At 35.5% G+C, this 22,149-nt stretch overlaps 1 protein-coding gene across 2 annotated transcripts in view; it reads left to right on the top strand.

The window, feature by feature from the left end:
- The window catches only part of NUP54 (nucleoporin 54), a 38,134-nt gene that overhangs the window by 6,083 nt on the left and 9,902 nt on the right, over window positions 1-22,149 (top strand). For both annotated transcript variants that reach the window (XM_024115426.3, XM_024115427.3), the window contains 7 exons: window positions 6,385-6,611; window positions 8,225-8,412; window positions 9,146-9,342; window positions 11,003-11,057; window positions 11,486-11,579; window positions 16,955-17,062; window positions 21,409-21,528. In XM_024115426.3, coding sequence (XP_023971194.1) covers window positions 6,385-6,611; window positions 8,225-8,412; window positions 9,146-9,342; window positions 11,003-11,057; window positions 11,486-11,579; window positions 16,955-17,062; window positions 21,409-21,528 — 989 coding nt within the window. The remainder of the gene's footprint in view (window positions 1-6,384; window positions 6,612-8,224; window positions 8,413-9,145; window positions 9,343-11,002; window positions 11,058-11,485; window positions 11,580-16,954; window positions 17,063-21,408; window positions 21,529-22,149) is intronic.

Raw genomic sequence — 22,149 nt, 5'->3', positions numbered from 1 at the left:
GATTCGTGCCCCGGTCCGGGAAGATCCCACATGCCGCGGAGCGGCTGGGCCCGTGAGCCATGGCCGCTGAGCCTGTGCGTCCGGAACCTGCGCTCCACAACGGGAGAGGCCACAGCAGTGAGACACCTGCGTCCCGCAGAAAAAAAAAAAAAGGTATTATTACAGCCGTCTGATTCCTTTGTCATTTATTTGTTGAAATACTTCTATAAAGAGAAACTTTACCTCATCCACTATTTGGTTGATTCTTTCCCTTTATTCTTAGCTTTCAAAATAAAGAGTTGGTTCCCTATCATTCTCTAAAGGTAACCAATTTTTTTTTAATGTCAGGAATTCAAGTATTTAAATTATTTGATATTTTTCAGTCCATTGCAGTTTTCCATATTGATGTTTAAATTGTTCCATTTTTGGCCAGTGTAAGCCTCTTCAGGTTGGTTCCCAGGTCCTTTCAGACGTGTAGAATTAGTCTTTGATAGCTTCCTTACTAGCTGGTGTGGCAGTATGTTCCAGGATTATCTTGTATGGATTAGTTTATTTAATTATCACAAGAACTCTATGAAATAGGACTCTTGTTACCTCCATTTTATAGGTGAAGAGAGGTAACTGAGAAAATTGTGACTTTTCCATATATCTTCCAAGATGTAGTATAGGAACATAATTCAAGTTCCTCGACTTCCTTTGTAATGCTCCTTTTGCTTTTCCATAGTTTGCTACCTCTTAAAATCACTTTTGTTTCATTATTCTTAGGTAAGTTGATTGATTGGCTGAAATTCACCCTACTCAGTCATTGAAGATTAGTAACGTATTAAACATGAATTTCAAGAATTATCTAACCAGTAGGATGAAGATAATAGAATTATTCTTTCTAGTGTTACAATTATATCTTTCTTACTGTCCTCCTGCAACAATACAAAGTTTGATGGAAATCCAAGTAGTTAAGGAGAAGAAAGGAAAAATGAAGTTTTTTCTTTGTTTCTTGACATAAAGTCTCTTCAACTAGAAGTTATTATAGTTGTGCTTACTCTTGTTAGGAAAAATGGGAATTTGAATCTGGTGCTGTTCATTTTCAGAATGAAAAGGGCTCCTTCTGCTGAGTGTATGTTTTATGTCAGGCATTGGGTATATAAGGTATATGTACCGGGTATATAAGGTTGCTCATAGTCTATAAGGAGATAGAATAACAAACATCCAATTAGATAGAATAATAAACATTCAATTATAAAAAGCATATATGTGTGAAAGCACTAAAATAGACCCATCCAAGGTGCTTTGGAATGTAGAGGAAGAGTTGAATCTTAAGGGAATTAGCCAGTTGGATAAAGTCAGAAACGGGTATTCCAGGCAGAGGGAATAACGGTGACAGAGGCACGAATGCATGGCACGGCGTGATGAATTTGGGACCTGCTGTTGAAAGGAGTTTGAGTTTAATCTGCAAAGATTGTGGAGCTTTTGCCTCATTTTTAAAAACTCCTGCTTGTGTGAGGTGCTTGCTGTCTGGTTACACCATCTCTGCTATGTCTAATCTCTGTTATCTGCTGATTTCCTGGACAGTACCTTTTGTTCATTGAACACTTTGGCAGCTGGCTCTGAGTCCTGCTTTTCTTTCCAACTTGTACCATCAGTCTGGGTTATTTTAGCATTCACATGGCTATGTACTCAGACGGCCATACCATCTACCTTTTATTCCAAAGACCTTCTCCATTTCACTTTAGCCACAATTCTTACCTTGGACTTTGGCAACATCTGAAAGTGTTCTAATTCCATAATCAATCAATAATCTGATTCCAATCATCAATAATAATCCATAATCAAACATCCCACAACCTATTGCTCTTTTAGCCTGCCTTTTCAACCACTTCCAACATAGCTGTTCTTAGACCTCATTTGGATCTTAGAACACTGACACTTTCTGCTCTTCCATCAGCTCCTTCCTGTCTCACTGTCCTTTCTAATTAGCTCAGAGCCCTTGTCCTTCCATTTCAGTCACTCTTGCCAATATGCTAAACTTCCTTATCCTTGTATCATGTCTGCTGGGAAAAACGACCCCAAGCCTGTGTAAGCCCAACCGTCTGTCTAGATACTGCTTGAGAAAATCATACAGTACAGAAGATTGAATCTCTAAATTCTTAATCACCAACCCAAGTTGGGGCCTCAACATTGCCTGGTAATCCTGTTAAGTTTTTATTTTCAAATTTTTCTCCCACTTTCTGTAAGTTATTTTAAACCTTTATTCTCTTCAAATCTCAAAGTTCTCTGTTCTCACTTTTAGTAGATGGCCTTGACCTCTGCTTCAAAGAGAAAACAGAATCCCTCATTGTAATTCCTTCAGTTGCCCACTACCGAATCTTATTTATCTACCTACCGCTGTAACCCATCCTTTTCTCTTTTCGCCTGTGCTCTGGATCTCATATCCTCCCGCCTTCTGGGGCTCCTTGTGCTGTTGATTATTTTTCCCAGCAGACCCCCACCCCATTCCACCTCTCACCCCCCCACCAAAAACAAAGTCTTCAGCTTCTATATCCGAGGATTATTCTCATTCACGTTTCAACGTCTGAAGTTTCTTTTTTCTTAAAACAGAAACAAAAAAATAAAACTACTTTAATTTCACATCTCACTTCAGTTATCTCTTGCTATCACTCTCTTCTCCCCTTCATAAGCTACTTGAAATAGATATAGAAGAATGGGATCCCCTGCTGCTGTCTTCTGTTACCTCTTAGCCTACACTCATCTGTTTTCTACTTTCTTTATCCAGTCAAATAGTTATGGTCATTAATCATCTCAAATCCAGTGAACATCCACTGTTCTTTAATTGTGAAAAATTCTAACACAAAAATAGTAAAATGACCCCATGTTGTACCAAATAGATTCAACATAAGTCAGAACTTGCCACATTTGTTTTATCTATATCCTCCTTCCTCCCCCCTCCTTTTTTTTGAATTGCTTAAGTATCAGTACTTTAAAGCAAATCCCAAACATGTCATTTCACCCTTACTTTACTGCTTTATTGTGCTTCTGTCTTTAAAAACATGGAGCCATTCCAACTCACAATTACTAATTCCTTGGTATCATCCTTAATCAGATTTCCCCGTATGTCTCAGTAAAGTTTTCTTCAGTTGGTTTATTTGAATCGTGATCTAAACAAGGTCCACATGTTATGTCTCTTAAGCTTCTTTTTAGTATAGAGAATTCCCTGCTTGGGTTTTTTTTACCCCATTCATGAATTGTTACAGAAACTGGACCAGTTGTCCTGTGAACTATCCCCCAATCTAGATTTGTTTGTTTCCTTGTAGAATCATTTGACTTTATGCCCCATATTTCTGGTAAATGAAGTTAGCTTTAGGTACTTTATTAGATTTAAGTTTGACTTTTTGGCATGAATACTTTGCGGGTGGTGCTGTGTGCTTCCTATTGTATCATATTATGAGGCTATCTCTTTTAGAGATGCAAGGATTGATCAGTGGGTTCAGGTGGTGAGAGCCAGTCTGTCTTGTAAAGTTCCCCATCAGTCTTTAACCTAATGGTTTCATTCATTGATGGTCATTGCCTCAATCAGTTATTTTATTAGGAGTTGCAAAATTAGGAGTTAGTGATTTTCTAATTCTGCCCTCTCTTCCACACTGAAAGTCTTCTGTAAAAGGAGTTTTTCTTCATCCCCCCCAAGACTGCTTGGTCACCCTGAAATGGAATCTGTATAGGAATGGCAGGATAAGTTCTTTCTTTTTAACTGACAGTTTTTGTAAGAAGTTGTTGGTGGCCTGATTATTTCCATTGGTGTCCAAGGTGTTGAGATTTTTCTGAATTTTTGATTTTTACTTTTAAAAATTATCATTTTGAATGCGTGAGATTTAATAAATTGAATGTGTTTGAGTTGGATGCATTCATTATTCTTTTTGATGCTCAAATTGTCACATTTTTGGCCAATGTGAGCCCTCAACTTCAATCATAGTCTGGTCTTTTTTTTCTCTTACCCTATTGTTTAGTACGCCATATTCCTTTTGCCAGCTCATCTTCCCCTCCTCTTTGACACAGAGATTTTGCACATGCTGTTCTTCTTTGATGCTACCCCATGGCCTGGCTGACTACTTCCTTTAGACCTTAGCGGAAGTTCTTTTGGGACAGCCTTCTCTTAACCCTCCTGCCCCAAGCTTGATTAGCTCCCTCATTTAGGATTCTCAGAGCCTCTACTTCGAGGCACTTATCACAACTGTTAATATTTGTTTGATATGCTCAGTTTGTTTAAAGAACCAGTCTTGTTTACCACCATATCCTTAGTGTTTGCCTCTATGTCTGACACTTAAGGGGTACTCAGTAAATATTTGTTGAATGAATGCATGGTGAATGAATGAATGAAAATATGCATGTGTGTATATATGTATGATGTATAAAACCAGGAGAGACTGTATTGTCAGGAAATCTAAGGGAGAAGAGTTTTTCAAGAAGGTTGTGTATTCAGTGAAAGTTGAAGATTTTCTTTGAGGATTGAAGGAATGAATAATCAACAGCATGAGGGCCTGAGAAGGTAGAAAGGTGTGAGAAATCTAATATGCTAAGGCTTTAAAAGCGTCTCTTGGATTTTGTTATTTGCGTTTCTCAAATGCCTTCCAGCTAGTGAGCTCTGAGTAGACTAGTGTGGTTGGAATCTAGTGTGAAGTGTAAATTAGTATAGATGATAGTTTGTTAATCTTATTTAAAAGTTGAGGAAGATAAAACCTAGGAATTTCTTGTCGGAAGCTACAAAGTGAGCATATAGCAAATCAGGATTCAAGTCTTCTGGCTTCTAATCCACTTCTTTACCATTTTCATAAATGCCCATTTGGGAATTAATAATACTCACATTGAGGGTAACAGCAGCCCCTCTCTAGCCCTGTAGAAGCCCCATTGGCCTTGTGGTACTTGCAATCTTTAAATCTGAAAGAAAACTAAAATATCATCTAATATAGTGGTCCTAAAACTCAGGTCATTTTGGTATTCATGATTTTTCTTTTATCTACATACCATTTATATTATTAGAGAATTTTCCTTAAATCAATTTACTTTTAAACATTAAATATGTTTATTTTGAAAGGAAAATCCAAACTGTTGCTATAAATGGAAAACCAGTATCACTTGCTATAGCTATTGTTTCTTTATAAAGAAACAATAATTGAACTTAAGTCCACAGAAAATAAATAGTGTTAATAAATTCTAGCTAGGTACCTTTGCTTTAAGCTCCTAGTCTTAGATTTGTTCTCCCCTTTGTTAAAAAGTGAGATAAGTGATGACACGAGACATTAAAGTCATACTAGCACCAAACTGAGACTTTAAAAATATATATAATCAGATAATTAAAAGAGAAGTTTTTGTCGTATGATTTAGCCCATCTGGTGACTCAACTGTTGCTTGACAAAATAATTTCATGTACCAAGGTTATTTACTTATCTCGCACTTTGGAAATACCGATCTGATCTAACAACTCAGCCCTTCTTTTATTGGAGAAATTTTAACACAGAATAAGTAACTTGTCCAAAGTTACACAGCCAGCTAAAGCTTTAGCTTAGGATTTGCCCGTTTGTTGTTTTTTTTACTATATATTTCTTTGCACTAAGAGAAGGAAATTGTTTCTTAAGCTGATATTGACATAACATTGATATAATGATTCTTTTTGCTTATTTTGTATCCTCGAATTTGTATATATTATACAAATATAACAGTAGTAAAGGTTGTTTAAAAAAACAATTCTGCAACTTCACAGACTTTACTCTTTTTTCGGTGTGGGTCTAATATTAATATCATGGATCTAAATTGTGTTTAATGGAATTAATTGTATTAAGATGATATCAGAAATGCAAGTTTAACATTGTAAGGATTGTTCTAGCATATTACTTTCCTATTATTGCCATAACAAAGCGTCACAAACTTAATGACTTAAAACATATTACCCTACAGTTCTGGAGATCAGAAATCCAGAACTAAATTTCGCTGAGCTAAAATCAAGGTGTTGATAGGACTGCGTTACTTCTGCAGGCTGTGGGGAGAATCCATCCACATCCTTGGACATTGCCTTGTCCAGCTTCTAGAGTCTCCATTTCTTAGCTTATAGCTCCTTCCTCCATCTTCAAAGCCAGCAGCATAGCATCTTCAGATCTCACTTTGACTCTGACCTCCCTCTTCCCTTTTAAAGAGCCCTTATATTATGTTGAACCCACTCTGATAATCTAGGATAATCTCAGTTTAGTTAATTTAATCACATCTGCAAAGTCCCTTTTGCTGTACAAGGTAACATATTTACAGGTTCTGGGGATTAGGATGTGGATCTCTTGGGGCGGGGGATATTATTCTGCTTACCATGTCTAGGACCTGAATTGATTGATTCTTTTTTTGAAAACTAATTTTGGGGTACATTTTTAGCATTAGGTGGTCTCTTCAGCCAGCCTACACAAGCTCCTGCCCAGTCCAACCAACTGATAAATACTGCAAGTGCTCTTTCTGCTCCAACACTACTGGGAGATGAGAGAGATGCTATTTTGGCAAAATGGAATCAACTACAGGCCTTTTGGGGAACAGGAAAAGGATATTTCAACAGTAACATTCCACCAGTGGAATTCACACAAGAAAACCCATTTTGTCGTTTTAAGGTATTAATACTGCTTTTGATCTTCACTTGAAGAGTGTACGAGGAAATGTGATATTTGGATTAAAATAATACTAAGAAAACAATTGCTTGGTTTTTTAGTACTCCTTGAACATGGTACAGTAACACTTTCGTTTTAAAAGTACAGAAACTATAAAATTGAAGTGGTTTCTTACATATGTGTGATTGAGATGACTAGAATATGACTGAAGGAAGGTGTGACTAGAATGTAATTTATAGCAGGAAAAAATGTTAACAGAGGGGAAATGGTCTGCTTGGCACCTATAAAGGGGAGACCCAAAACTAGAATTTAGTGGTTTTCATCTAATATTGTTCTGGAAAGTACACCCTAACCAGCGTATCGGAGTAACTCTTCTGCTTGGCATGTATACTGTTGTCACTATTATAGGTGACTGCCAAAGCCAGTACTACAACAACATAGTATGTTTTCTTTGCTCTGATTCCATGCCTACCAAACAACTTTCTCATTTGAATTTAACTTCTCAGAGATTCTACTTATCAGCCAGTGAGATTTAGGTCAACTTGGTGATGTATTTTTCATTAAAAAATTAACGTATTTCAATCCAGTTTATACGTCAGCCTCTTTTAAGTTTTGTTGGCCTATGTCAGTCTCTTAAACCTAATCAATGTGTACATAGGCTGGTGTTTGGAGTTGCAAGGCTGAGGATCAGACCATTGAACATGGTTAAACAACAGAAAGTGACCAACCTATCTTGTTAGGGAATATCTCTTTATCTCATCACTCTACAAAAAGAAAGTATACCTTTTGAGTGTATATAGTTGAAATTTTAATACTTTTGTGTAGTGACTAAGAGGTATATAGAGACATAGGTTGAATATAACAATTTAATTTTTTTCTTTTTTAAATTGATATATTAATATACATATGGTAAAATGCATAATGAACTAATACAGAGTGAATTTAAATTCTTTTTTAAAAATTGCATTATAAGTGGTGACAAAAGAGAAAAAAGGCTTCTGTCTAAAAGAGTAATTCTTTAGAAAGGTATAGTTTGTCATTTAATATATGTAAAAAAACTAACCTGTTTCATAAAGTTTTGTATTACATGAAACCATAAAATAATGTAGACATTGTTTATAGCATTTATAAGTTGACAGTGTTATTATGGTACTTTAAAAGTATTTATTTGGTAAACATTTCTTTATATATCTTTATATAAACTTCCCTTAAGTTTCCATGAGTCAGATATATAATAAAGTAAATTACATTTTGGTCCATGACTTTTGCAGTCATTTTTATGGCATGCAGAGTTGTTGCCACAGTGTTCGGAAACACCCAACAATGATGGATATCAAAGTTTTTCAGAGGAAAAAGCTATTTAGTTACTCTGTGGAAGAGGAAATTTTAATTTCTCTCTCTAAGGTTATGTTATTCTTGGGTTAGAAAGTTTCTCTATATAATTGTGTGACCTCCTAGGGCACAGAGTTGTGGAAAGAATCATTACATATTCCCTTCATTACCAGACATTAAGCTATTTTCCTTCCCTGTTTTAGCAGACGTTAAGCTGTTAATATTAAACACGTGATCTGAGATCTGTACATGTTTTTGATATTGTTTGTTTTGTCATTCCACAGGCAGTAGGTTATAGTTGTATGCCCAATAATAAAGATGAAGATGGGCTAGTGGTTTTAGTTTTCAACAAAAAAGAAACAGATATTCGAAGCCAGCAACAGCAGTTGGTAGAATCATTGCATAAAGTTTTGGGAGGAAACCAGACCCTTACTGTAAATGTAGAGGGTATTAAAACATTGCCAGATGATCAGTAAGTATACATTAAATATACTATATATTTCTGTATGCCTTGGTCCAAAGAGAGTGATCAACAGTGTTTTTGTTTCTAAAGCACAAATTAAATCTCAAAGCAGAATATTTCTCAGCTGGTGATTCTTCAGTATTTATAGAAGCATTTGTTTAAAAGCTTTTTTCTTAATCTTGGGTTTCTTATTAGATGCTAATAATTTCTTAGATTTCTCATTCAGAAACAGGAGGAAACTTAATTATGGCTGTGTGCAAATTAGGGGCCACAAAGACATTGGAATGTTTTAACTGATTACTGTACATGTTCATTCATGGATAAATATGATTAACTTCCCTTGTCCTATGTATAATTATCATGCTTAGTGGCAAGACATTTGCTTTAGGATATCTTGGGTTAGAAGATTTATTGTTATCAGTGAGATATAATAACTGAAATCAGATTTTACTTTTTGGACTAAATTGCAATGAAGCAACCCATAAACTTCAACAGAATCTCCAAAGTACTTCTCAATTCTGGGGGAAAAAAAATAACATTTACATAGGACTTTGCAGCTAAGCATACCTTTTATAGATAATATCTTACTTGCCTACCTCATTTTAACTTTATTTAGCACCCTTTAATTTAGAAGGGTGCTTCTGAATTTAGCTAGCACCCTTCTAAAATCACATGCTGCATTGATATTTGTGGCTGTGAGTTATGTGCTCTATATTTTATAACTTGGTTATCTTTCCCCCAGGACAGAAGTTGTCATTTATGTTGTTGAGCGTTCTCCAAATGGTACTTCAAGAAGAGTTCCAGCTACAACACTATATGCCCATTTTGAACAAACCAATATAAAAACACAGTTGCAGCAACTTGGTGTAACCCTTTCTATGACTAGAACAGAACTTTCTCCTGCACAGATCAAACAGCTTTTACAGAATCCTCCTGCTGGTATGTTTCCAGAGTCATGGAGTTGAGGAAATGAAAAATTTAGAAATACATGCTTCCTCTATTTTGGAGGTGTTGCTTGGTTATTAATATTAATAACACCAGTGTCAGCTTATTGTGTCTGCTTATTTGGGACATAGTTTTGAATGTTTTTATTGTATGCATTCATTTAGTTTTTTCTATTATATAGCTAATATGTTTGTTAGAAATTTGGGCAATGATGAACTAAAGAAAAATAGTCCATACTCCATCTACCCAAAGACAATGTAATCTTAGTATTTTATTTTTGTCTAGCTTATCTCTTATTTTAACTAAGTATTCAAGTAAAACCTGAATGTGTTCTCACCATAAAAGTTTCTAGATTGACTGTGTGATCTTTACTTCTCTTCCATAGAAGTAACTATTATCAATAATTTATTGAACTTTATTAATCCTTTATCTGTAATTTCAATGTAAGCATATGTATACTAAGTCCTTGAAAAAAGTATTCTGCACTATACATTTACTGCAACCTGCCTTTTTACTTATAGTATTTCTTAGTATTTTACATGTCAGTACATAAAGATAAATCTTATTCTTTTTAAAAGCTGCGTGGAATACTGTGGATGTACCTTACTGAATTTAACCTCTAGGTTGTTTCTACCTTTTACTATTATAAACTATGCAACAATTAACATCCTTGTAAATATGTCTTAGAACACATAAGCGTGTATTTTTTTAGAATAATCTCTGGTACTGAAATTTTTGAGTCAAGATTATGTATACAGTCAGCCCTCTGTATCTGGGAGTTCCACATCTCCAGGTTCTGCATTTGCACATTCAACTAACCACAGCTCCAGAATAGGAGAAAAAAGACTTTAGGAAGTTCCAAAAAACAAAATTTGAATTGCTGCGCCTTGGCAGCTATTTACAAAGCATTTACATTGTATTAGATATTATAAGTAACCTACAAATGATTTAAAGTATATGGTAGGATGGGTGTAGATTATATGCAAATACTACGCTATTTTTTACGAGGGACTTGAGCATCCCCAAGGAGTGGGGTGGGCCTGAACCCTATCCTCTGTGGATGCCAGAGGGATGACTGTACGTAACATATTGTTAGAACTGCCAAATGGCTCTCGAGGGGAAGTTCTACCATTTACATTCATAACAGGAATGTGTTACTTTTCCTCATATTTTTAATTTTTCTAATGTTTTCTCATTCTGCTCTATTTTTGCCAACAATGGAGATTATCAGTCTTTAATTTTGCCACTCTGATGGCAAAAAATTAATACTTATTTTCATTTGCATTTCCCTGATTACTACTAAAGTTGACTCGCTTTTTGTATGTTTATTAGTTCCGTGTTTATAATTTTGTGAATTACCTATTCATGTCGTTTGCCCATTTTCTGTTAAATTTTTTGTCTTTCTGATTTAGAGGAGCTCTTTCTATATTCTGGAGGTTAACCTGTTACCCTATAGGTTATAGATATTTGCTTTCAAGTCCCTTTTTTTTTTAGCTTTATCCTACAATTTTTTGTTGTTGTGGTCATATTTGACAATAATTTTTCATTACAGCTTCTGGGTTTTGTGTCTTAATTTAGCAGGGCTTTCCCCATACAAATATTATAAAAATGGAAAATAGTTCCTTTCAGAAAAAATATTTCTTCTTTGTGGTAGGTGTTGATCCAATAATCTGGGAACAAGCCAAGGTGGATAACCCTGATTCTGAAAAGTAAGTGTATCTTCATCTTGCTTTCATATAAGAACTAATATTTACTACCAGAGAAGCAAACAAATGCAAGCTGTTAACTATAATTCTTGCATTCGAGGTGAGTTTATTTACCTTTTCATTGCTTTTTAAAGAATGTTGATTATGGTAAAGCAGCATAGTGTGGTAAAACCATTAAAATCTGAGTACTAGTGCCCTAATTATATATTTGCATTTAATAATGCATTTTGACCAAACTGTATTTCCTCATTTATAAAATAAGGAGGTTAGATGATATCTCTGTGGTGTAACATTGTTGATTTCATAGTCATAGATCTGCCTTTGAACCCTAGAAATATAGTGAAATTACATGGGTGTTATTATGAAAACCTTACCGTGTATTTTGTAATAATAGGTTTAGGTCTGAAAATTGACCACTTGTATTTCTTCAGGTTAATTCCTGTACCAATGGTGGGTTTCAAAGAACTTCTTCGAAGACTGAAGGTTCAAGATCAGATGACTAAGCAGCATCAGACCAGATTAGATGTAAGAATCTAGCTTCATTCTCTGGCCCTAGGAGTAGTATAGGGGTACAGACCTTTCTTTTTACCATGTGTTTTTAGTTACTGTTCTGTCTTAGGGGAGATAGTATAGTATATACTGCAGATTAACAGTTACACTTTTATATAACTTCTTTATTATGGAGCCTCCAAAATCATGTAAATCTAACAATGTTAAATCATGTAAATTTAACAATGAATTTAGAATTGTTGGCTTTTTAAATATAATATAAATTTGTTTATTTATTTATTTATTTTTGGCTGCATTGGGTCTTCGTTGCTGTGTGCGGGCTTTCTCTAGTTGCGGCAAGTGGGGCTACTCTTCTTTGCAGTGCATGGTCTTCTCATTGCGGTGGCTTCTCTTGTTGCGGAGCACAGGCTCTAGGCGCACGGGCTTCAGTAGTTGTGGCTCGCGGGCTCTACAACACAGGCTCAGTAGCTGTGGCGCATGGACTTAGTTGCTCTACAGCATGTGGTATCTTCCTGGACCAGTGCTCAAACCTGTGTCACCTGCATTGGCAGGCGGATTCTTAACCACTGCGCCACCAGGGAAGTCCCAGAATTGTTGGCTTTAACAGATTAATTAGACTGTTATTTTCCATTTCAGCCGGAGAATGCATATTATTTTATTAAACACTTTTGAAAATGAAGGCTACAATTATGATTATGTTGTCATAGTGTGTTATAGTTTGTAGGTTAATGAAGCAAATTTAAATTATTGAATGCTTCATATTTTATGAAGTAGACTTTTGTAATCAAATGCCTAAAGGTGCTTAGACATCACCTCCATGTTCTCTTATATGGAATTCCTAATTAGATATTCATTTGGACTCTGTTTGAGTAATGAAAAGCTTACTGTTTTATGAAGCAACCCATTTCATTGTCAGCTCTAATTGATACAAGTTCTTTCTTACATTGACCCAGAATCTGCCTTGCTATAATTTACACCCGTTTTCTCTGGCATGTTTTGTAGGTAATCACTATGTTCCTATGATAGCCCTACAGGTATTTGAATTTCATAATCATTCTTCCTTTTTTATTTATTTATTTATTTTTTTTGCGGTTCGCGGGCCTCTCACTGCTGTGGCCTCTCCCGTTGTGGAGCAGAGGCTCCGGACGCACAGGCCCAGTGGTCATGGCTCACGGGCCCAGCTGCTCTGCGGCATGTGGGATCCTCCCGGACCGGGGCACGAACCCGTGTCCCCTGCATCGGCAGGTAGACTCTCAATCACTGTGCCACCAGGGAAGCCCCATTCTTCCTTTTTAGTATTATTTTCTCTGGCTAAAAATTCCAACATTTTTTTTTAATGTGACATGATATCCAGGCCTTATTATCTTAGGCTGGATACACTGAATTATTTGGCATCACTTTTAAAATGAGTTGTCCATAGTACTATAAGTGGGGTGTGACCAAAGTTCTTCAAAGTAAAGCCAAAGAAGCTATTATTTCTCTTTATTTTTATCAGTCTTGCTAGAGGTTTGTCAATTTTATTGATCTTTTCAAAGAACAAATTCTTGGTTTCGTTGATTTTTTTCTTCTTCTGATTTTCTATTTACAGTTTCATAAATTTTTGCTCTTAACCATTTCCTTTATTCTGTTTGCTTTGGGTTTTTCTCTTCTTTTTCTGGTTTCTTAAGGTAGCAGCTTAGGTTATTGAGATTTCTAATAAGGGCATTTCATGCTATTAATTGCCTTCTAAGCGCTGCTTTACCTGAATCCCCCAAATTTTGATAATGTTCTATTTGTCATCTTTGATTCATTAAAAATATTTTCTAATTTCCCTTGAGGGTTCTATTTGACTTGGATTTTTCTGACTAATGGATTATTTAGACTTGTTTCATATTCAAGTGTCTGGAGATTATTCTGTTACTCTATTGTTATCTAGTCTAATTCTGTTATGGTCAGAGAACTTTGTATGATTTCAATTCTTTTAACTTTGTAAAGGTTTTTTTTAAATAAATAAATTTATTTATTTATTTATTTTGGCTGCATTGGGTCTTCGTTGCTGCACGCGGGCTTTCTCTAGTTGTGGCGAGCGGGGTCTACTCTTTGTTGCGGTGCGCGGGCTTCTCACTGCGGTGGCTTCTCTTTTTGTGGAGCATGGGCTCCAAGTGCGCAGGCTTCAGTAGTTGTGGCACACGGGCTCAGTAGTTGTCGCTTGCAGGCTCTAGAGCACAGGCTCAGTAGTTGTGGCGCATGGGCTTAGTTGTTCCGTGGCATGTGGGATCTTCCAGGACCAGGGCTTGAACCCATGTCCTCTGAATTGGCAGGCAGGTTCTTAACCACTGCGCCACCAGGGAAGTCCTTAACTTTGTAAAGGTTTTTAACCCACATGCCTATGAAAAGAATGTGGATTCTGCTATTCTTGGAGTTTTCTGTTAATGTCAGTGAGATCCATTGGATAGATTGTTCAGTTTTTCTATATTCTTACCGATTTTTCTGTCTACTAGTTCTATTGTAAGAGGAGAGTTGAAGTCTCCAGCTACAATTGTGGATTGGTCTTTTTCTTCTTTCATGTATTTTGAAGGTTTGCTGTTAAGTACCTAAGTATCTAGGATTGTTACATTTTTTTGGCATATATACTTTTTATTCTTCCATAATGTTCCTTTTTATCCCTGGGAATCCTCTTTGCTCAGAAGTCTACTTTCTCTGATATTAACATAAAGCCACTCTAGCTTTCTTTTGATTAGTGTTTGTATGGTATGTCTTTCTCCATCCTTTTACTTTTAACCTTCGTTTATATTTGAAGTACATTTTCTGTAGACAGCATAAAATTTAGATTTAGACCTACAATCTTATTGTTAACTGTTCGCTGTTTTTCCTTCCTCTCTTTCCTCTTTTTTGCATTCTTCTGGGTTATTTGGACATTTTTTAGTATTGTTTTTAATTTATTGTCATTTCAACTATCAGTTTTTTTAGTGGTTGCTCGAGGGCAGTAGTTCTCATTGGGGGTTGTGGTGGTGGTGATTTTGTCCCCCAGGGCACATTTGGCAGTATCTGGAGACTTCTTTGGTTGTTACAGCTGGAGGGTTGGGGGGACACTACAGGCATCTAGTGGGTAGAAGCCAGGATTCTGATAAGTATCCTACAGTGTACAGAACAGTAGCACTCCAACGAAGAATTATCTGGCGCGAATTAATAGTGTTAAAACTGAGAAACTCTTTTCTAGATACCATAATGTATTTCCTTGCACTAGAGCTAGAGCTGGGTTTCAACACAGCCCAAAACTTCCAGATTTGGGGCTGTGTTGAAACCAAACTTGGGGGGCTGCCAGAGAGGAAAATAATGGTAAACTCACCACTAGTTCAGTGGTACTTCAAATTCATGTCTTCTTCCTCCTGCCACTTTTCATTTTTCAGAGTCCTCAGGTAGTTGCCCATGCATTCTGTTCATTTTACGGCTGTCTTCAACAGGAGAGATAGAATGGCATGTACCTAGTCTACCTTGTCCAGTTTTTCTATTGGGCGTCATATCTTTTCTTTTTGAATTTCAGGAGTTTATTATTTATTATAGATTTTAACCCCTAGTCTGTTTATAACATTTTAAGTATCTCCTACTTTTCTCATCTCTCTACTAACTCTGTCTTTAGTGTCCATAGTTGAACAGCAAACCTTTATTTTGTTGTTGTTGTTGATTTACAATGCTGTGTTAATTTCTACTATACAGCAAAGTGATTCAGTTTTACATATATATACATTGTTTTTCATATTCTTTTCTGTTATGGTGTATCACAGGATATTGAATATAGTTCCCTGTGCTATACAGTAGGATCTTGTTGTTTATGAAAACCTTAATTTTAATGTAATGATATCCATTGGTTTTTTTTGGCCTTGTGTTTTCTTTTTTGGGAATTTGCTTAAGAAATCATTCCTCACCCAAGGTCTTAGAGTCTCCTACATTTTTTTTCTATTATTTTAGACTTTAACCTTTCACATTTGAGTCGTCTGTCCTCATGGAGTTCACTTTATATATACTAAGTGATATGAACTCAACTTTTTCTAAATAATGGGTCAATGTCATTCACAAAAGAACTATTTTCCTCAATGATTTATCAAAGCATTTATCAAACCAAGTTCCCATATATATGTGATGTAGTCTGTTCTTAAATCACTTTCACATTTTTTTACTCTTATGGCTTTGTAGTATATCTTAAATATATGTGGTAGAGTGAATCTCCAATCTTCGTTCTTTTCAAATTTTTAAGCTCTTTATGGATCTTCATTCTTCTATAACAGTTTTAGAATGAGTTTGTCAAAATGCTAGAATTTTAGTTGGAATTGCATTAAATATATAATTTGTAGATAATTGAATCGTAATAATATTATTCCATCATGAACATGTTGTTTCTTTACTCATTGAGGTCTCTTGTGTCCTTTGTAACAATTTTAAAATAACCTCTTTAAAAATCATAGGCATTTTTTCTTGGTTAATTCCTAGACTGTTTTAGTGTTTGTCAATAAATACTGGGAGTGGTAACATTTCTATTTTTCTTAGTATTGCTGGTATAGAAGAATAATTACTCTTTTTGTCTAGAAGCCCTGCCAACTTTTCAAAACTGAGATGGGGAGGGTGCCTGGGTTACATAATATAAAATATGGTCACCTAATTTTGTCTCTTCAGCATGGCCTGGCATTGTAAAGTTTCCTTAAAAGGTGACATGTGTAGGTAGACATGCTAAAATGTCTTGTACAATCTTCTTACCCTCTTACTTATAACATCTCAATATAAGCCAGTGTCTTAGAATGATTAATTATGATAGGAACAATAATGGGGTTAATTTTGATTGGGAAGCTATAATAAAATGGGATTTTAACTCACTCTGTAAGGTTAAGACTTTCATAAGGTGGAACAGTAGGATTTCAGGCTAGGGAAAGAACAAATCAAAGATCCAGAGACATAAAAATGTCTTCAGTTGTGTAATTAATATCCTTCCTTTTCCCCTCCACTGTGAACATGTCCCTCCATAATATTCTGTTACAGTTGATATTGGACTATATACTATATTTTAGGCCCCTCCTGCATGTCACTTTATAGATCTTAACTTTTTCAATTAATGGCCTGGTTGTTGGCTCTGTTCTACAGTATTACTTCAAGTTCCTTAATTATTTCTGAAGTATATTATTTTTCTATACACTTTGCTTCGTCACTAAATTTTCTGGAGCTCTAAAGAAATTTTTGAATGGTACTTTTTAATTTTTAGCTGTACAAAAGGGGAAGAAATATAAAAGGAGATTTAAAGGAAAAGAGTTTATATTTTGAAAGATGAATCTTAGGCTCATTTTTTGCATATAGGTAAACCTAATAAATAGTTGTGATACCTATATTTGATTTACCTTAAAAATTTTGTTTTAAAAAAACAGATCATATCTGAAGATATTGGTGAATTACAGAAGAATCAAACTACAACTATGGCCAAAATTGCACAATACAAGAGGAAACTCATGGACCTTTCCCATAGAACCTTACAGGTAGTAATTTGGACTTTTTTCCAACATTTATAAGACTGTATACATGATGGAAATGCTAAATATGGATTTTTGCAATAGAAAAAAACAGACTAAAAGGAAATAACAATAATAGTCTGAAACTGAAAGTACCAAACTTTCTCATTAGAACCTGGAGGTTGGAGGAGAGATCTTACAGGACTGGGTGAAGAACTTGAAAATATCCTAAAATTAGCATTTTATTGAGAGGGTGGGGGGAAAGCAGTGAAAAAAAATCATCTTGGTGCAAGAAAACCATGCATCAGATCATTAATATCTGGTTTTCATAAAAATAGTAGAAAAATACAGTTTTGATTTTGAGTGCTAGAAAAGGGAGTGTAACTGTTAATGAAAAACAATAGAACTTGCAAATTAACAAGAGGAAGTAAAAGAATGAATAGCAACAAAAGTTGAACATGAAAACAAACATTATATAGCAGAATCAATGGGATACAGCAAAAGCTGCACTCAGAGGACAATTTATAACCTTAAAAAATCTTCATTTTTAAAAGTACAAATGCAAAAAGTAAAGAACTTAGTACTGATCTTAAGTTAGAAAAGTACTATCGATAAGCCAACAGAAACCAGTAAGAGTGAAATAAAGATAAAGTGAAGTAAGTAAAACAAAAAAAATTAATCATAATAGAAAGATTAAATGGAAAAGCTGTTTCTTTGAAAAGACCATTAAGGGACTTCCCTGGTGGCCCAGTGGCTAAGACTTCCATGTTCCCAATGCAGGGGGCCTGGGTTTGATCCCTGGTCAGGGAACTATATCCCATATGCTGCAGCTACGGGTTCGCATGCTGCAACTAAAGATCCTGCACGCTGCAACTAAAAGATCCCACATGCTGCAACTAAAAGATTCTGCACGCCGCAACTAAGACCCGGCACAGCCAAATAAGTAAATAATTTAAGAAAAAAAAAAGACCATGAAAATGGTGAAACAGTCTGAAGAAGGAAAAAAAGACTCATCTCATGAGCCTGAGGAAGGTAAAGAAAAATTAGAAGTGAGAAAGGAGACATTACCACAGATATACACAAGAGAATAAGAAAATACTGCAATGGAATTCACAGCAGTAAACTGAGAAGTTAGAGAAAACAGATGATTTTCTAGCAAAATTGATCTACAGAGAAAAATCTTAAATAGACAAATACTATAGAAGCAATTGGGAAAGTTATTAAAGATCAACCATGAAAAAAGCACCAAGGTCAGATAGTTTCATTGCTGAATTTTGTCTAACCAGTAAAGAGCTAATTCCAAAGTTACTTTATTTCAGACAAAATGAAAAATATAGATTTTTTAAAACAGTTTCATTGAGATACAATTCACATACCATACAATTCACCTGTTTAATGTAATTCAATGATTTTTAGTATATTCATAATTTTGTACAACCATCACCATAGTCAGTTTTAGAACATTTTCATCACTCTAAACACAAACTCCAGGGCTTCCCTGGCGGCGCAGTGGTTGAGAATCCGCCTGCCAATGCAGGGGACACGGGTTCGTGCCCCGGTCCGGGAAGATCCCACATGCCGCGGAGCGGCTGGGCCCGTGAGCCGTGGCCGCTGAGCCTGTGCGTCCGGAGCCTGTGCTCTGCAACGGGAGAGGCCACAACAGTGAGAGAGGCCCGCGTACCACAAAAAAAAAACAAACAACTCCATACCCATTAGCAGCAACTCCCCATTTCATCCCAAACCCCCCCAGCCCTAGGCAACCACTTTCTGTTTGTATGGACTTGCTTCTTTGGACACTTCATATAAATGAAATCATATGGTATGTGGTATTTTTTGACTGGCTTTCTCTCACATAGCATAATATTTTCAAGGTTCATTCATGTTGTAGCATGTAACAGCACTTCATTCCTTTTTATTGATGAATAATATTTCATTGTATGACTACAACATTTTAATTTATTCATCAATTGATAAACATTTTGGTTGTTTCCACTTTTTGGCTAGTTTGAATAATGTTGCTATTAACGCTTGTGTACAAGTGTTTGTGTGGATGTATGCTTTTGTTTCTGTTGGATACATAAACCTAGAATGGGAATTCCTTGGTCATGTGGTAACTCTTATGTTCAACTTTTTGAACAACTACTAAATTGTTTCTCAGAGCAGTGGCAGCATTTTACATCTCTGTTTTTAGTACCCCAAAACAAAAATTTATAAACAGATAATTCTAGTAGAGATGCACATTATGCTAAGCAAAAGAAGCCAGACTGAAAGGCTACATATGGTATGATTCCATTTATATGATTCATGCAAAAGGTACAACTAGAGGTGGGTAACAGATCAGTAGTTGCTAGGAGCAGAAGGTAAGGGAGAGGAGACTACAGGAGGCAGGAGGGAACTTTCTGGGGTGATGGAAATGTTCTGTATCTTGACTGTGGTGATAGTAAATTGTGTTTGTCCAAATACATAGAACTGTCCACCTAAAAAGGGTCAATTTTGTTTTATGTGGATTATACCTCAATAAATCTGACCAAAGAAAACAAATGCAAAAATTCTAAATGAAATATAAGTAAAGAGAATCCAGCTATTTATCAAATTCTAAAGGAATATACTTTGAGTAAGGTTTATTTCAGGAATGGAGGGTTGGTTTTATAACAGGATATCTATCAACATAATTTATCATAGCAACACATGGAAAATATATAAGTTTTCATAAATGTAATGAGTAGGGTCGTTAACTAGTATAAACACTGAAAAGAGATCATCTCTTTTTGCTGATGACATGATTGTATATCTAGAAAACCCAAGGAAATAAACTATAGAATTAATGTGGCAAGATGGCTCAATATGAGGTAAATGTAAAAAAATCAGTGTTTCTTTATACTATTAATGGAAATAGGAAAATATTTCATTCACTATTATGAAAAAACTGTAAAATACTTAGGAATAAATTTGAGGAAAATATACAATCTGAATTAAGGTTTTCACAAATAGAAAGACAGATAAACCACATTCTTAGGTGAGAAGACAATATCTACTTTATAAAATTTAAAAATGAATTACAAGTTTAAAAAAATTGATTACAATCTTTCAGTTCATAAATAAAGATAACTGTTTTGAGAATAGCTTCTGGGGGGAACAAAAAAGATAGTGAAGGGGACTTGCCTTATCAAATTTTAGAACCTATTTAAAGCTCTGTAATCAAATCAATATGGGATTGGTGTAGGATTGGAAATAAAGATCCATAGGAAAGAATAGACAATCCAGAAATAGATGCACATGTATCTTAATATGACAAAGGTGGTATTTCAATTCAGTGGGTTTATTTAATAAGTAATGCTAAAGTAATTGGCTATCCATCTGGAAAATAAAATTAGACCACTGTATCACACCATATACAAAAATAAGGTGTATTAAAGACTTAACTCTAAGAAATATATGAGGCTGCATGTACAACCTAGGGACTGGAGAGACTTTTAGCTAGAAAGCCAGAAACTGTAAAACAAAATTGACTATGTAAGAATTAGAAAATTTTGTATAGTAAAAGGTAATAGAAGCCATTTGTCAATAGTCAAGTGATTTCAGAAAAAGAAAAATTTGAATTTGCAAACAGCACTGATTTCAGTTGTAGTGTTTGTATTATACAGAGATCCTATAATTTGACCAAAAAAACCCCAAGTGAAATATGGGCGAAGAATGTATAAAGGCAGTTCACAGAAGAACAGATGCAAAGTAGTTCTTAACCGTTAAAAGACGGTCCTTTAACATTCAAGGGGGAAGTTCCCTGGTGGTCCAGTGGTTATGACTCTGCGCTTCCACTGCAGGAGGCCCAGGTTTGATCCCTGGTCGGGGAACTAAGATCCTGCTAGCCGATCCCACAGGCCAAGTGGCGCGGCTAAAAAAAAAGAACACATTCAAGGGAATGCAGGTTTTAAAAAAAATTTGTGTGATCTCTTTAATACTCATCAGGAGGATCTTTGGGAAAGCAATCTAGCAGCTTCTAAAGATTGAACACACACACTTTTAAACCCAGCAATCTCATTCCTGGGGGTCTATACCAGTAAATAAAGATATATATACAAAAGTGTTTATTACAGCATTGTTCATAGTGTCAAAACTAGAAATAAAATATATGCCCCTCAACATAAGAATACTTGAGTTTATTAATAATGCATGAAAATTATGTAGTCATTAAAAGTAACAGATTAATGTAACTTGCCTAGTAAAAATGGGCAAACATAATTCAAATCTTGAACTGTTAACGATTCTAACTAGTGTATTCAGCTAATTTCTTTCAACAATTGATGTGTAATAAAATTACTTGCATAACTGAAAAGAGATGATTCTATCGTTATTGGTGGGTTTTCTTTGTATAGGTCCTAATCAAACAGGAAATTCAGAGGAAGAGTGGGTATGCCATCCAAGCTGATGAAGAGCAGTTGCGAGTTCAGCTAGATACAATTCAGTGTGAACTAAATGCCCCTACTCAGTTTAAGGTAAGCACTTATAAGACCATAAAGCTAGAATTTGTTTCAGGTGGATCTGCAGAGAAATGTTACTTGGTCTTCAAAAAGAGGAATTGTGTATACTTGTTTTTTATTAAGTATTTGTTCTCTTTAATCAAAACTTCCTTTCTAAAGTAGACTTTTGTTTTTGTTTTTTTTTAACATCTTTATTGGAGTATAACTGTTTTACAATGGTGTGTTAGTTTCTGCTTTACAACAAAGTGAATCAGTTATACATATACATATGTTCCCATATCTCTTCCCTCTTGCGTCTCCCTCCCTCCCACCCTCCCTATCCCACCCCTCTAGGTGGTCACAAAGCACCGAGCTGATCTCCCTGTGCCATGCGGCTGCTTCCCACTAGCTATCCACCCTACGTTTGGTAGTGTATATATGTCCATGCCACTCTCTCACTTTGTCACAGCTTACCCTTCCCCCTCCCCATATCCTCAAGTCCATGCTCTAGTCGGTCTGTGTTTTATTCCCGTATTACCCCTAGTCTCTTCATGACATTTTTTTTCTTAGATTCCATATATATGTGTTAGCATACAGTATTTGTATTTCTCTTTCTGACTTACTTCACTCTGTATGACAGACTCTAGGTCCATCCAC

This window comes from Physeter macrocephalus, chromosome 7 (genome assembly GCF_002837175.3).
Source record: "Physeter macrocephalus isolate SW-GA chromosome 7, ASM283717v5, whole genome shotgun sequence".
In the NCBI taxonomy this organism is placed as follows: domain Eukaryota; kingdom Metazoa; phylum Chordata; class Mammalia; order Artiodactyla; family Physeteridae; genus Physeter; species Physeter macrocephalus.
The sequence above is the reverse complement of the archived record's forward strand: the minus strand, read 5'-3'. Positions and strand labels throughout refer to the sequence as shown.